Raw genomic sequence first — 14,381 nt, 5'->3', positions numbered from 1 at the left:
ACTGGCAAATCCCGCACGGCACATGTGTTACAGATTTGCATCCTCATAAAAAGAATCAATGGGGCATGTCGCACCCGCGGAGGGCACTACATAGTGAAGCGAGCCCTGCCCAATGCCCACACTCCCCCACTGCCCCGGCCAAAGCCGCACCGCCGCCGCCCCCTCTTGCCGTTCGCACAGCTTCTCACGTCTGTATGTATATAGCGATAGATGAGATGGCCAAGCAAACGAGCCCTGCTCCGCCGAGTCAGTCCAAACAACGCTACGTGCGAGCCCGCCCCCGCAGACCTCTGACGTGCCTTCGTCACTTCGTGCCCATGCGTAGCATGCAAACGATGCGCATGCATGCACCCCGTCACCTCCATCACCACCGGCATCAAGATTATGCGCGCACCCCTGATTAACACCACGCGAGATGCCGGCAGGCTGGCACGATGGGCAGCGGCCCGGGCCAAGATGCGTGCCACGGAACTTGCCTCATGTATGACGACAGCTAACACAGCTTGGGACTATTGGGACACGTGCAAGAACAAGACAGAACTTGACAGGATATGCCGATGTGCTTTCACTTCAGTCTTGCCCTGCTTCCGAAACGTGCGCTTGAAGCACTGCTATTGTACGTACGTCGTGGCTTCACTTGGAGGCATAGTAGCACACAGCAGGCACGGCACTGCTGCTACGGCAAATGCCGTCAAAGGACAGACAGGTTGGCCCTGGCATCCGATCAGCCTTCCGAAGTCACTGGAAGGGCCCCTGCTGCCCGAGGCACCCGGCACCTGCCACGTCACTGCGCGCGCATCCAAACCACCGAACCACGCACATCCAAAAGAAACAGGCACTCGGCTGCCCACACAAGCATGCATGCCTCACCACATTCGCCACCGCGTGTGCGCCCAACATTATGCAACAGACAGCAGGCATGCGTCTGTATACACGGCCTTGCGTGCGTATGAATAACCCACAACGCAATATTACGATGCACGCCGCGAGCCAAGTTTCCGCCCTCCGATGCTCCACCACTTAGCTTGGTGTTGCTGCAGGATCACTTCCAAACACATAGACATCAAAACTCTGCGATGTGGGGTCCCCATTCAAACACGCACACGCACACATGTACACGCACCACCATAAAGATGGATGCTGCCTTTCGTAAGCTTTGACGGGGCATCCGTCACTGAAGAATTCATGTAGGCGTTGCAACTTCGACATTCATTTCATGGAGCGAGATCATGACAGGCGACTCCATCAGCAATATGTAGTAATCACTGCAGCCCCGACCGGTGTGAGTTGGCGGAAGTGCTTGTTAAGTGCCAAGAAAGGCGGGATGCAAAGGAAGGAAGGGGCCGCCCCTGTGAATCACACTGCCAATGCCACCACCACACGCATATACACATGCACGCATGCAGGCGCAAACTAAGGAGCAGTGCGATCTCGCACCTAAATTGCACCTTTCTGCTGCCCGCATCCGTCCAATACCCCTTTCCCCCCCGCCGGATGTACTACTGCAAGTAGGCCTCCAGCCAAGACTATCGCGCCGCTTTACTTATTTCTACTCCATTTCTGTCGCCATGATCCCAAAATCGATGTAGACCGACACCGAGCGAGCAACACGTGTCACGCGCCAAAGCAGTCAGAATCCCAGAGGGTCCCACACATATCAGCCGCACGTCACGGTATACACGCTTAGCACCTCGGCCTTCTTATTTTTTGTTTTGTTTATTTTATAGCTTTAGCTGCGCGTACCACTGCCGCGGCCGCCCCACGCCTATCAGACGCCGCGCGTGTACGCAACAACTCCGTCAATTGCTGTAATAGATGAGAAACGCACGTGTGCCCGTGCGTCGTGTCCGGTAATGATAGATTGCGAGCGCAAACTCCGCACCCTGCCACCTTATGCGCTTCCAACCATGGGACAGCGCACGTGTATGTCCTTTCAAAGCCGCAGTAAGCCGCTTGTGAACACCCTTGACGAGTCCGAATGATCCTGCCAGTAAGCACTGTGTCAGGCCGTGTATATCCCCGTGCCCTTTGTACACAGCAACCAAGAAAGACGATTGTGCCAACTAGTGTCGCCAATAGCTAGCAACGGCTGGCTTGCCTTTCTCACATCCATCACACCGGAGCACCTGCCTACCTGCTGCGACACGCGCAGCCACTTGCTTGCGCGCAAAGGAATTTTGGTACGTATATGTATGCGTGTATGTGTCCTGAACCCGCCGTTTTATGTGTCCGTCTCCTCCCTGGCGTATGGGTTACGCCGGTGCCTCAATCTGACGTAAATCACAGCTCATCGCCTGCTGTCATTGTTTGTGACCCGTGGAGGGCACTGTAGCAGTCACAAAAACACATAAACTCGATTGCACCGAGCGCTTGCGATCTCTCCCACACATGAACCACCGTAACCACCGCACCTCCGTCCCCGTCCTCTCATAGCATGCAGTGCCAACCACGCACTCGCGCCGCACAAACAAACACCGTTCCTATCTTCTTATGTGCAAGTCCATGCGTCCTCGTGTCACTGCTGGGAAGCATCCCTGAGACACAAAGGCGCAAGAAGGGTACATTTAATAAGGACAACCTCTCACACGCACAAAACCGGTGCACATGCTTACCGTACACTTTCTTCGCCTGGCTTCCTCACGTCAGGTCAGGCCAGACCTGACCAGAGCCCGTCACAAACGCCCGACTGCTGGGCCAAAGCCACAGCGATTGAAACCCCTTAGCTGCCGCAACTGCTCAATTGCAGGGCCTCAGGACGGAAATGCCTGAATTGTCCTGCGTCCCAACGAACAACACAGTCCTAGTAACAGTATGCGGGTCACATCCAGCCAGATCATTGTCAGCTTCCTTCCTTGAAAGCCCGCGCTCACAAACTCAAAACCCAGCTCGCTCCGTTCAGAACCTCGCTCCTATTCTTCCGGCTGAGCGCCAAAACAAGGCAAAGCCCCGCCTCTTTAGCAGGTACCACCATCGATGCCTGCTGCGATACGCACGCATAGCTTTGCAACCCCCACAGACGTGCTTGTGTATGATATTGGCTAAGCACAGGGCTGAGCATGCGCAGCACGGCCGCCGCCGATGGCCGATCGAGCTGCCCACCTTTGCACTGAAAGGCAAAAGGTGTTGCCCCCATCCACGTTCGCTGCCGTAAGTGAGACGGCAGCTTTTCAGCACATAACACCATACTGCTGAAGTTTCCGACAGGAAGTATGAACACACGCAAACCTTGATGCTGAACGTGCAATGCAATCAACCGATGCAGCTCTTGGGCTGGGCGTGCGTATGCAGTCGGGTAAGTCCGGATAATCAAGTCTTCTTCCAGTGAGTGGCTACTGCAGCAGCAAACTGCAAAGCGCAGAGCGTCTCTTCAACTTTCTTTCTCAGTCTGAGCATGCGCACATTACTGCATCGACAAATGCTTCTCTTCGTTTACGAAATCACGCAGCCGCAACGGCCGCAGCCGGCCGTCGCTTTGTGGCCATCCGCCTGCTCGCCCTCGTCCTCCTCCTCTGCGCGGTGGGCCGAGGCCGCGGCGGCGCCCGCCGGCCCCGCCTCGTCACCACGACGGCGCCCGCCGCTCGCAAGCCGTGACATCCCCGCCGGCCCACCCGCCGACGTCGCCACCGCAGCCCCCACCGCAGTCCCTGACGCCGCCGCTGCTACGGCCACGCCGAGCTCTGCCGCTGACCCAGTGGCCAACACACCCACGCCTGCGCCGCTGTGCGTGCTGCCACGCGGCGACGTCACACTGCCGCCCGCCGCCGCCGCCGCCGCCACCCGCACGGAGCTGCGGCGGCCGCTGCGCAGCGCCGCAAAGGCGCCAAACCCAAAGGCGCGCGGCGTCGGCACCGACGCCTCCCCATCACCCGCTGCCGCCGCGCCCGCGTTGAGAGACGCGCTGGCGTTGGCGCCCGTGGCGGCGACGACGCTGGAGCCAGCAGAGCCGCGGCTGCCGGTGCGGCCGATGGCGACGCCGCCACCGCCACCACCGCCGCCGCCGCCGCCGCCGCCGCCCCTGGGGCTGCCATGCGCGGAAGTGTCCACTTCAGAAAACAGACTGAGCACGGACGGGACGGCACCGCCGCGGGCGCTGAACGACAGGCTCTTGGGGGCGGCGGGCGGCATAGCCGATGCGGCGCCGCCGCCTTCGGTGCCGCCGCCGCTGCTGTCCATGGAGGCCGCAATGTCCACCTCCCCGGGGCCAGCCGCGGCGCTGTTGTAGCTGCTGCGTGGGTGCAGCACGGCTGAGGCTGCCGCGTTGGCAGCGGCCGCAGCGGCACGGCTGCTGCTAGTAAGCTCCCTCGCGCTTGCACCTGCATCAGCGCCGCCGCCACCGGCCGCCAAGCCTGCGCCTGTGCCTGTTCCCGGGCCCATGCGTGTCGTGTTGGGGTTGCTGGTGGCGCTTGAAGTGCCTATGAGTCCCTTTCGGCTGTTGGCGGCACGGGTTAGCATCGCCGCCGTCGAGCCCTGCTGTGTTCTCAACGGCTGCAGCCCCTGCCCCTGCCCCTGCGCCTGCGCCTGCTGAGGCGCGAGCGAGGAAGAGGGTGGCAAGGAGGGCTGCTGGTGCTGGTGCTGGTGCTGGTGCTGCGGGCGGTGGTGTTGGCCGGGCGTGTTGTTGGCGGCGCTGGGGGCGCTGCTGGCAGCGCCGACGGGCGTGGGCGTCATGGCGGCGGGTCCCACCGACAACGTACCCGTGTAACCCGTGGACGTTCCAGTCCTGGCAGCGGTGGGCCCCACAGCAGACGACACACGCCCTGCTGAGCGCGTGTCGCCAGCCACTGTCGCCGCCTCCGCCGCCAGCCCCGCCTCCGCCTCCGCCGCAGTGGTCGTAGGAGAGGCAGGCACTGCTGGTGTTGCCAGCGGAGCGCTAGCGTTGCTTGGGCCTGGGCCGCCGCCGCCGCCGCCACCGCCACCGCCGCCAGCCGCCGCGTTGCCACCACCGCTGGATTGCGGAGTGGAGGCCGACCCGGCCAGGGCCGCACCCGGCGGGCGCTGCGAGGACATCGAGCGGGAGCGGGACGACGACTGCGTGCCGCTTGACGGCGGCGGTGGTGGCGGCGGCGGCGGCAGCGGCGGAATACCAGACTTGGTTGGTACGGACATGCGGCCGAACATCAGCCCGCCATAGCCGCCGGGGGCGTCTGCGGCGGCGACCGCCGCCGCCACGGCGGTGGCGGTGTTGGCGGACCAGAGGGAGGAGCCGTAGGAGGCGGAGACAGTGCGGGAGGTGCCGGGGGCGGTGGTGGAGGGCGTGGCGGTGGTGGCGAGAGCTCCCGAGGTGGTGGCGGTGTTGGTGGAGGTGCTGAGCAGCCGCCCGCCGCCAACCACCATGCCGTACGACTCCTGCGGCGAAGTACGACTGGGCAACCGCCCGCCGCCGTGGCCGCCGTGCTCACTGACCTGGGCACTGCTGATGGGCTGACTAATCTGCTGACTAATCTGCGGACTCATCTGCTGACTCAGCGTGCCACTGAGCTGCTGTGTGGTTCTCATGAAGCGCGCGGCGCCCTCCTCTGTGGGACCCGCCGCCGCCGCCGCAGCCGCGGCGGCGGCGGCGGAATGGGAGCCGGCAGCAGCAGCAGCGGGCAGCGAGGCGGCGGAGAGGGGGTTGTGGTACATGCGCACACTCGCCGGCGTGACGGTGGCGGCGGCGCCCGCCGTCACGCCGGCAGACGCCCGCGCCGCCGCCGCCGCCGTCGCCGCGGCCGCGTTGACGGCGGCAGTGAAGTAGTGGCGGTGCTGCCCGGAGGGCCCGCCGCCGCCGCCGCCGCCGCCGCCAGCGTTCGGTGCCGCCGCGAAGGCGCTTGGCTGCATGCCGCCGCCGCGGCCGGCGGCGGACGGTGCCAGGCTCGACACCTTCACCGTCGCCGGAACGGCGTCAGAGCCGCCGGCAGATGAAGAGGCTCGTCCAGCTGCGGAGCGCGCCGCCGCCGCCGACGCCGCCGCCGACGCCGCCGCCGACGCCGCCGACGACGCCGGGACAACAAATGAGGAGCCCAGTGCGCCCGCCGCCACGCCGCCGCGGATGACAAAGCTACTGCTGCTGCGATCATACGGGGAGAGCGGCGTGTCCGCACCCGCCGGCGTTTGCGACGACACCCGAGTCAGCGACGGCGGCTGCAACGACGGCACCGAAGGGACCTCCACCGGCGTCGGCCGCAGTGGCAGCTGGCCCGTCGAGCTGCCACGAGCCGCAAAGGCTGGGGCGTCGGCGGCAGTCCTGGCAGCGACAGCACTCGGCTTGGTAGCGCCGCGAGGCGACGGTGGCGGGCGCGCTGCAGCGGCGGCGCCAACGCCAAACCCAGCGCCAGCCGGCGCCGGCCCTGCCGCCGCCAGTGACGTCGACGGCCGCGACGGCGGCGGCGGCGGCATGGCCGGCAGCGCCACAAAGCCGGCGGCGCCAGACGACGACGACGACGGCGCCGCGGCCGCCGCCGCCGCTGCCGTGCTGCCGCTGACGGGGGTGCCGGCGGAGCGCGAGGGCGGCGTACTGGCGCCGGCGCCGGTTGTCGCCGCCGCCGCCGCCGCCGCCAGCAGTTCGTACTCACGTGGCGGGCGGGCGATGCCGTACAGCATGTAGTGGATCTCCGCCGCCACCTGCCGCATGGTGGGCCGCTCCAAGGGGTCTTGGCGCCAGCAGGCCTCGATGAGCGCCCTGACCCGCGGGTCCAGATCGGGCGGCAGCAATGGCCGCCGGCCCTCCACCAGCATCCTGCGAGCGAGATTGGGATATTCACAAGCTTTCATTTGCAGCCGTTAATAATAATGCGCACAGGCATGAATGCGAGCGCATGCTATCTACGGATGCTGCGATGGTAGTGCTTTGGCCAGCAGCAGCGGCAGAAGCGGCAAACCAGGGGCCAACGAAACGCGACATGAATTGACACGACACGACACGACACGACACTACACGCACCGCGTGAAGCCGAATCCGTCCCGGCCCGCCTGCGTGTGGCTGATGAGCGTACGGCACATGACCTCAAACACCATGATGCCGTAACTGAATACGTCAGTCTTATCATTGTACGGCTGCTCCTGAGCCACCTCGGGACTGCGGAGAAGAAGACAAAGAACAAAAGGAAAGGCGGGCGGGGTTTAGGTCGGGTACGCGGGGAGCGCATGGAAAGGAAAGGAAAGATAGGTGAGATGTGGACTAATGAGGCAAGACGTCAGAAGCGGTTCCATTTTGCTGAAACTCCTACCTCATGTAGATACTGGAGCCGCATTGGCCTGCAAATAAACGATAGGAAAAGCAGACCAGGAACACAATAACGTGAACGCTTAAGCGCTCCGGTCAACAATAGATGCATTCGAGTAGCAAACATTCAAGCAACTACGACCTCGCCTCTGCAGCGCTAGCAGCTGCATGTCACCACCATGACTCCTGGCCAAAGCAAGGTCCCACAATTCCCGTACCCAAAATCCCGTACCAACGTACTACAACGCCCCCAACGCACCGCTCAGTTGGAACACCCGCTCAATCACAGGCAAGCCCGCGATCTCCAGGCCCCCGCCAGGCGTAGGCGCCATAGCCGCCGCAGCCGCCGCAGTCGCCGCCGCCGCCGCCGCGGCGGCCGCCGCCACCGCATCCACCTCGGCCACAGCCGCCGCCGCCACCGCCGCCTCCACAGCGGCGTCGCCGCCACCGCCGCCAAACGGCGCAATGGCGGCGCCGCCGCCGCCACGGCCGCCAAAGGACAGCGAACGATGCCTCTGCCCTATTGGCATCCGGCTCGGCAGAACGGCTGCAGACATGGGCCCCGCTGTCCCCGTCACGTCCGCCGCCGCCGCCGGCCCCGGGCTCACCGGCGTCGCCACCAGACCCGGCACGCCGCGCGCGCCCAGCCCCTGCTGCTGCGGCTCCGCCGCCGCAGCAGCCACGGCTACAGCCGAGTGCGCTGGCGCTACAGCCGCTCCCACTCCCGCTGCTGCTACAGCCGCCAGCCCTTGGGATTCGGCGGCTGTAGTAGTAGTGCCGAGGCGTGGGCAGGAGGAGCGGCGTACAACGCCGGAGGGGCCGCTGCCCATGTCACCGCGGCCGCGCCCGCCGCCGGCCGCGGCCTCCGCTGCGCCCCTGCCGCCGCGCCCGGCGCCGCCGCCGCTGCCGCCTGCGCCCTCGGCGGCTGTGCCGGCGGACGCTCGATGCCGTGAGAACCAGGCATGCAGCGGCCACCGCCCGCTGGAGGAGGTGCTCGCCGCCGGCTGCTGCTGCTGCTGCTGCTGCTGCTGCTGCTGCTGCTGCTGCTGCTGCTGCTGCTGCTGCTGCTGCTGTTGTTGGGCTAGCAGGCCGCCGCCCTGCTGGTAGTGCTGCTGCACAAACGCCGCCGCCGCCTCCTCACCCGCGCCCGTAGGCATGGGCGACGTCGGCGTGTGGTGCGTGTGGTGCGGGAGGTGGCTGGGCCCGGAGTGCCGGCCGGGCCCCGGCGGCAGCGGCTCTGTTTCCGAGGTACGGCGCAGCTCATGCAGAAGCGACACCTGACTCGACAGCGGCCCCGAGCGCCCTGAGGAGGCAACCACTGGCGCCTGTTGTGTCTGTTGTCCTCCGCCGCCGCCGCCACCGCCGCCGCCGCCGCCGCGGCCGAACATGGCTCCGAGGTGCGCCACTAAACCGCCGCCACCGCCGCCGCCACTTGCCGCCGCCTGTTGTTGTGCTTGAGAATGCGGCGCGCGCTGGGGGTGCTGTTGGGGCTGCTGTTGGGGGTGGTGCGTGTGGTGCGCGGCACGGCTGCTGATGCTGGCGGCGGCGGCGGCCGCGGCGGCCGCCGCCGCGGTGCCGGCGGTGCTTGTGCTGTCGTGAGTGTACCGCATCATTGCAGCTAGCTGTGAGCTCAGGGCCTGCTGCCGCTGCTGCTGCTGCTGCGGGTGTGGGTGCTGCTGCGGGTGTGCAGGATGCAGGCCGGGCGGGGAGCTGTCTAGCGACGGGGTGTGGGGAAGCAAGGGAGCCAGCGGCGCATGCACCGCGGCATGGGGCTGGCGGTACGTGACGGGCTGCTGAGGTGGCACGCGGGGCGCGCCGTACGCGGCATTGGAGAGAGGGCTGCTGACGCCCACGCGGCCGGTGGGTGAGGCGCCCGTGAACACCTCGGGACTCTGCGTACGTGGACGTGTGTGTGTGTGTGTGTGTGTGTGTGTGTGTGTGTGTGTGTGTGTGTGTGTGTGTGTGTGTGTGTGTGTGCACGTGTTATGGTTGGCTGGGGTCCGGCATCCTGGCTTTGCCAACGTGAAGAGGTTGCGGAAGCCCACACTGCAATCAGAGCCATTAAGCACACGCAGACACGCACACGCGGGCGCACGCAGGCACACACGCTCACAAGCACACGTAGACACACACGGACGTACCGGCATGGAGTCAAGGGGGCTGGATGCTGACTCAACGCGCTGTTGTGCAACCTGCCTCAGTTGCTGCCTCAGTTGCTGCTGTTGCTGCTGGGGTTGATGCGATTGATGCTGGTGCTGCTGCTGCATAAATGTGTCACTGGCGGGGCCTGCAGCAAACTCCTGCTGCTGCTGCTGTTGCTGCTGCTGCAGCTGCTGCAGCTGCTGCAGTTGCATAAGTGCCTGCTGCTGCTCCAGTCGCTGCGCCGTCAGCAGCGCAGGCGACACAGGCTGAAGTGACGGTCCCGAAGTGACGGGCGCGCGGCGGAAAGACGCCGGTTGCTGCCCCCCGCCACCGTACGCCGCAGCAACGGCCGCAATCGCAGCCGCCGCCGCTGCCGCATCCCTTCCTCCGCCGCCACCTGCATAAGAGCCTGGGCCGCCGCCGCCGCCGCCGCCGCTAGCCGCCGTGCGCGGCGAAGCTGCTGGCGGCCAGGCGCCGCCGCCGGCGCCGCCCGACGTGAGCAGCGCCGCCGCCGCCGCGGCGGCCGCCGACGTGGCGTCCGAGGCCCGGGGAGAGGCGACTACAAATCCGGGCGCGCTCGGCAGCCGGTGCAGCGACGACGAAGCACCTGCCACTGCCGCCAGCGACACGCCACTCCCGAAGTCTGTGACGGAAGAGGGGCCACCGGCGCCGCCGCCAGCGCGCAAGGCGGAGGCCGCGGCGGCGGCCGCCGCCGCGGCCGCCGCGGCCGCCGCCGCCGCCAGCGCCTGGCTGCTGCTTGCAGACAGCGGCCCTGCTGTGGCGCCGCCCCGCCAGGAGCTGAGGCCGCTGTTGAGGCCGCTGCCGCTGCCGGCGCCCGTGCCCGTGCCGGTGCCCGTGCCGGTGCCGCCAGCGGCGGCGCCGTCGCCGTCGATGGAGGCGCGCACGCGGACCGCCGCGTCCAGCAGCGCGGGCGGCAGCATGATAGATCCGTCGTCGCTGACGCGTGGCGTTTGGAAGACGCCGGCGTTGGAGGCGCGCGCGACCCGCGAGTTTACCCGGATCATCGGTCGGTGGTGCAAAGCCTTGACCGTCTGCACAACGGGATACACGTATAAAAAGTAAATTATCAACAAAGAGAGATCCCGCAGAAATTGTACATGGGGCGGCATAGATACTTGTATTAAGAAAAATGATTATCGGAGAATGGCCCGGTGGACCGGAGCTCGTGTGAGCATGCAGGCGCGCACCTGGTGCAGGCCAAAGTCGCACAGCTTGGCGCCGAGGCGCGCGGGCGGGTGCGCTATGAGCGCCTGCGGTGGCGGCTGCAGCTGCTGCGGCTGCGGCCGACCTAGCAGCACGTTAGCCGGCTTGATGTCTGCGGTGGCGGCAGCGACGGCGGTGGGAAGACATTTATGCAGGCACATCCAACGTTAAGTGAATGGAAAGACGTGAGATCGCGAATATCATCATTACAGCGATGCGCTTGTCCTTAGCAGGGGGCCATGTTAGAGGCGGCATCACATATACTTTCTACAGTATGAAGCCAACGACAGCTGTAGCAACACCAGTGGCATACTGCCAAGCCAACTGCCGCAACCGCCACGCACCTCTGTGAATGACCACCGGATCCCGTGCGTGCAGGTACGCCAGGGCCTCGGCAATCTGAAGCGTGTGGAGTCAGCAGTGAGGGGTTGCAGGGGATTGCGAGGTGAGGGAATGGGAATCGGGTTTACATGCATGGTTAGTTGAGGACATGGTAGGATAGGAGGGGTTGCATTCATGATGATGATTCAAAAGCCAGGCAGATTGGGGAGGGGAAGCAAAGTTGGGGAGTGGAAGGGAGGGGGTTTTCAGGCGACACACCCCAGCCCCAGCCTTGCTCAGCACACTGCTGCAGGCGAGATGACCCATCTGCACCGAGGCGTTGTCACCTCAGCCGTCGCCCACCCAACAACACCACACACCCTGACACGCCCATTTACGCACATTACGCACATTACACACGCATGCACACGTATGCACACGCACGCACACGCACCTGCAGCAGCCACGTCAGCCCCTCCACATCGCTGTACAGGGGCTGGCGCGGCTCCTTCATCTGTTTGCTGATGACGTGGGCCAGAGAGGAGCCCTGGGGAGTGAAGGGGGGGATTTAGCCAATCGTGGAGCACAGGGTATTCAGTTCACAAATGGGGAGGGCAGCAGCAGAGCGGCAGCGTAGCGGCGGCAGTGACCGGGTGCGGGCCGTAGCGGCACGGCACAGCACAGCACGGCACGGGATAGCACGACATGGTACGGCACGACAGGTTATGTGTGGGTGCTGCGGGCAGCATGTGTTTCCCTCTCCCCTACGTCAAAGCACTAGCGCTGACCTCCCCCCCCCCTTACTCATCATCTGGCCATCACAAAGGGATATTTCGCCGCAGAAAAGATCGCAACAGGTACACGCGCAGCAACCACGGGCACGCTGCACCCCCGGTAACTGATGGCGCGCTCGTCTTGCACTTTCGTTCGTGAATGGTGTTCTTGTAATTATAATGGGATTTTTTTTGTCGGACTCGGTCACATGAAACCGCCGCTCACCTCTAGGTACTCCATAATGAGTGCGTAGGTGTCCTGTTGGCCGCCCGCCCCACCCGGCACCTGACACAGCGTGTGGCAGCGCACAATGTGCCTGCAGCAGCCCACACAGCGGCAGGAGGATTGTAGAACACAGCCCAAAGTAAACAGAACCAGCAGCCACAGATGCATGCATGCATGGTGTGGCCGCAATTTGGTTCTTCAGGGACGGGCGCATGTGCGTAAGGACGAAGGGAGAGCGGATATCGCCCGAAGCCCACGCGCCAGCACGTGCACCCGGGCAAGTGGTGGCGGAGGCGCACAATGCTGGGCGTCAGGTGGCCATCCAAGCTGAGAGCCGCCTTTGTGCTGCCCCTAATCCGCACGTGTCACGTATGCGGAGCGATGCGTATGCGAAGGACACGCGCTGTTGTTGAGTAGGGGTGCTCGTGTCTGTGGCTGGTGTGGGAACCCAACCGCCGCTTTACTAATATACCTCCCGCCCAATGACGAGGTCCCCCTCCAGTCCTCAACCCCTCCATCCCCACGACAAGCAGCCAAGCTTCTGGCAGGCGCCACTTGCGTGGACAGTCAACCGCCAACTGCCAACTGCCGCCGCCAACCGTCGCCACACTCACGGGTGGTCCAGCCAGGACATGAGGTTGGCCTCCTTCAACAGCATCCGCACCACCAGCTTGTGCGCAGCAAACTCCGGGCGCAGGACCTGTGCGTGCGTGTGTGTGACACATGCGGGATCGGTTGGGGCGAGGGGGAATGTCATTGTATTTCCCAGGGACCGGGGGCATGCAGGCGAAGAGCCTGCAGCGCTTGGGTGTTGCGCGGTTTGCCCGGGCCACGGGGGGCGGGGCACAACTCACGCCAGCCGCTCCGATACAGCGCCTGCCCCAAAAACCCAGTTGGTGATGGTCGTAACCGGGGGTTGCAGCGGCGTGAAAACGGGTTGGCCGCGCGCAGGTCGGGCTGCGACCTGGCTCCCTGGCTCTAGCGACGGACCCCGGGATACGAAGGAAAGCCGAAGTCGCTCTGACCTGGCATACTTGCCGAACCGCCACTTTTGCCCCTGCCTAACGTCGCTGTCGCTCCCCGCCTCGCTCGCCCTGGCCCCTGCCTGGCGAGCTCACACGCCCATCAACCGCCAGATGGCCGCAGCCCGCGCTTTTATAGGCTTTCCGTGTGCTAGCTACGAAGTCAACGCACCTTGCAGGCTACAAGTTTGCCGTTCAGCAGTGCTTTGTGCACAATGGCGAAGGTGCCGCTGCCAACCACGCGACCGAGCTTCAGCTTCAGCGCCTGCTGTGCGGTCGACGAGTGACGCTGTTGCTGCTGCAGCGACGACGACGGCGGCATTGCATTGCTGCTTGAATCAAGTGCATCCTCCATGAAGTCGCTCGCCTCTGGCGTCTCAGGTCTGCGCGCGGCGCCAAGGGCCACGTTCTCAATGCCCGCCTCAGCCTCAATTGCGGCCATCTTTTCCGCATGCTGTGAGTCTGTGTCGATGTTCATTCTGGGCGCTTCTGGCTGCTGCCAGAAACAGCACTCAAGGCTGCTGCGCCAGGCGAAGCCGAGTTCTGGCTCAGTTCTACGCCAGGGGCCATTGCTTAGAGAAAGAAAGCGCCTGTTCGCGTGCACAAAGCCTTGAGGGATTCAAGAAGGCTACTTGCAGGGTATTTACATAGGCCGAGCAGCTTGCGTGCGGCTTGTGAGTGTTGCCGTCATGCTAAAACGCAGCAATTATATTGTTGTAACACAACTGGTAAAATGATTGGTATTGAGCAGGCGGTGAGGTAAGATGCAATGCTGCGGCGGAGCAAATTCTCTGGCGAATATGTACCGATAGCACATTGCCCACTGCTCACTACCTCGGAGGCGTGTGTGTCAGAGGCGAATTCAGGACAGCACCTGTTTGCACTTTCCCTCGAAACCATGTTTTTACACGGGTCTGGATCTGTGCATGCTAATCAGCGACATACCTATAGCAAAGCACACGGAGAGATGATTGCCCTATTCCTGTGTTCAGGAAGCCCTCAAGCCAGCCGCACTAACGACTCCCGTAGCGGGCTTGTGCGCCGAGGGGCTAGCCGGCCTATCCCGCTGCGATTGTGTAGCTTATGTGTATTGGCAAAGCTATGTTAGAGGCACAAGCGATTTTCTTGAGTATTTCCAACCGAGCATCGACGCAAATGTCGGGCTTCCCCCGTCGACGTCCGGTGGTATCCATGGAAACGGCACCGTCTTCACAGCAGCATGGCATATGGAAATATGGTGAGGAGGTAGTAAGGTCGCAGGAAGGTCGCACCGTCAAATACCGTTAGGACCCGCTCGCAGCCCCGCGAGGAGGCTCGAACAGGAGGGTGGGAAAGTTGCCGCCGGGGGGCATCTTGGGAGGTGGGTCTGGTCGGGCATCTGTCTCGCGCGGCATCTTGGTTGGCGCCGGCAGGAACGTTGCCGCTGCGCATCTCAACTGCCGCCCGCCCCAAACTGAGTTTGGGGGACCTGTCCC

The 14,381-nt window shown here is 64.4% G+C and overlaps 2 protein-coding genes across 2 annotated transcripts; both read right to left on the bottom strand.

The window, feature by feature from the left end:
* Nucleotides 1-15: 15 nt before the first annotated feature.
* CHLRE_04g220076v5 (uncharacterized protein) lies at nt 16-3,247 on the bottom strand. The gene has a single exon (XM_043061876.1). It carries the CDS (start codon nt 3,182-3,184, stop codon nt 2,867-2,869), a length of 318 nt encoding a protein of 105 aa, XP_042925228.1. The 5' UTR covers nt 3,185-3,247; the 3' UTR covers nt 16-2,866.
* A 48-nt stretch (nt 3,248-3,295) lies between these two features.
* On the bottom strand, nt 3,296-14,097 carry CHLRE_04g220050v5 (uncharacterized protein). Its single transcript, XM_043061875.1, has 11 exons — nt 13,079-14,097; nt 12,499-12,584; nt 11,885-11,975; nt 11,340-11,432; nt 10,909-10,963; nt 10,549-10,676; nt 9,340-10,392; nt 7,458-9,090; nt 7,203-7,230; nt 6,917-7,051; nt 3,296-6,712 (listed from the first exon to the last, which is right to left on the bottom strand). Exons 1-11 carry the CDS (start codon nt 13,382-13,384, stop codon nt 3,430-3,432), a joined length of 6,891 nt encoding a protein of 2,296 aa, XP_042925227.1. The 5' UTR covers nt 13,385-14,097; the 3' UTR covers nt 3,296-3,429.
* Nucleotides 14,098-14,381: the final 284 nt, after the last annotated feature.

Source organism: Chlamydomonas reinhardtii, chromosome 4 (assembly GCF_000002595.2).
Source record: "Chlamydomonas reinhardtii strain CC-503 cw92 mt+ chromosome 4, whole genome shotgun sequence".
Taxonomy (NCBI): Eukaryota; Viridiplantae; Chlorophyta; class Chlorophyceae; order Chlamydomonadales; family Chlamydomonadaceae; genus Chlamydomonas; species Chlamydomonas reinhardtii.
This window is presented reverse-complemented; position numbering and strand designations above follow the sequence as displayed.

Coding starts and splice junctions, on each gene's coding strand:
- CHLRE_04g220076v5 (XM_043061876.1), bottom strand. CDS start 3,184: ATGGTGTTATGTGCTGAAAAGCTGCCGTCTCACTTACGGCAGCGAACG.
- CHLRE_04g220050v5 (XM_043061875.1), bottom strand. CDS start 13,384: ATGAACATCGACACAGACTCACAGCATGCGGAAAAGATGGCCGCAATT. Junction 10,964..11,339: donor GGCTGACGTGGCTGCTGCAG/GTGCGTGTGCGT, acceptor CACACGCTTCAG/ATTGCCGAGGCCCTGGCGTA. Junction 10,677..10,908: donor TCCGGTGGTCATTCACAGAG/GTGCGTGGCGGT, acceptor CCGCCACCGCAG/ACATCAAGCCGGCTAACGTG.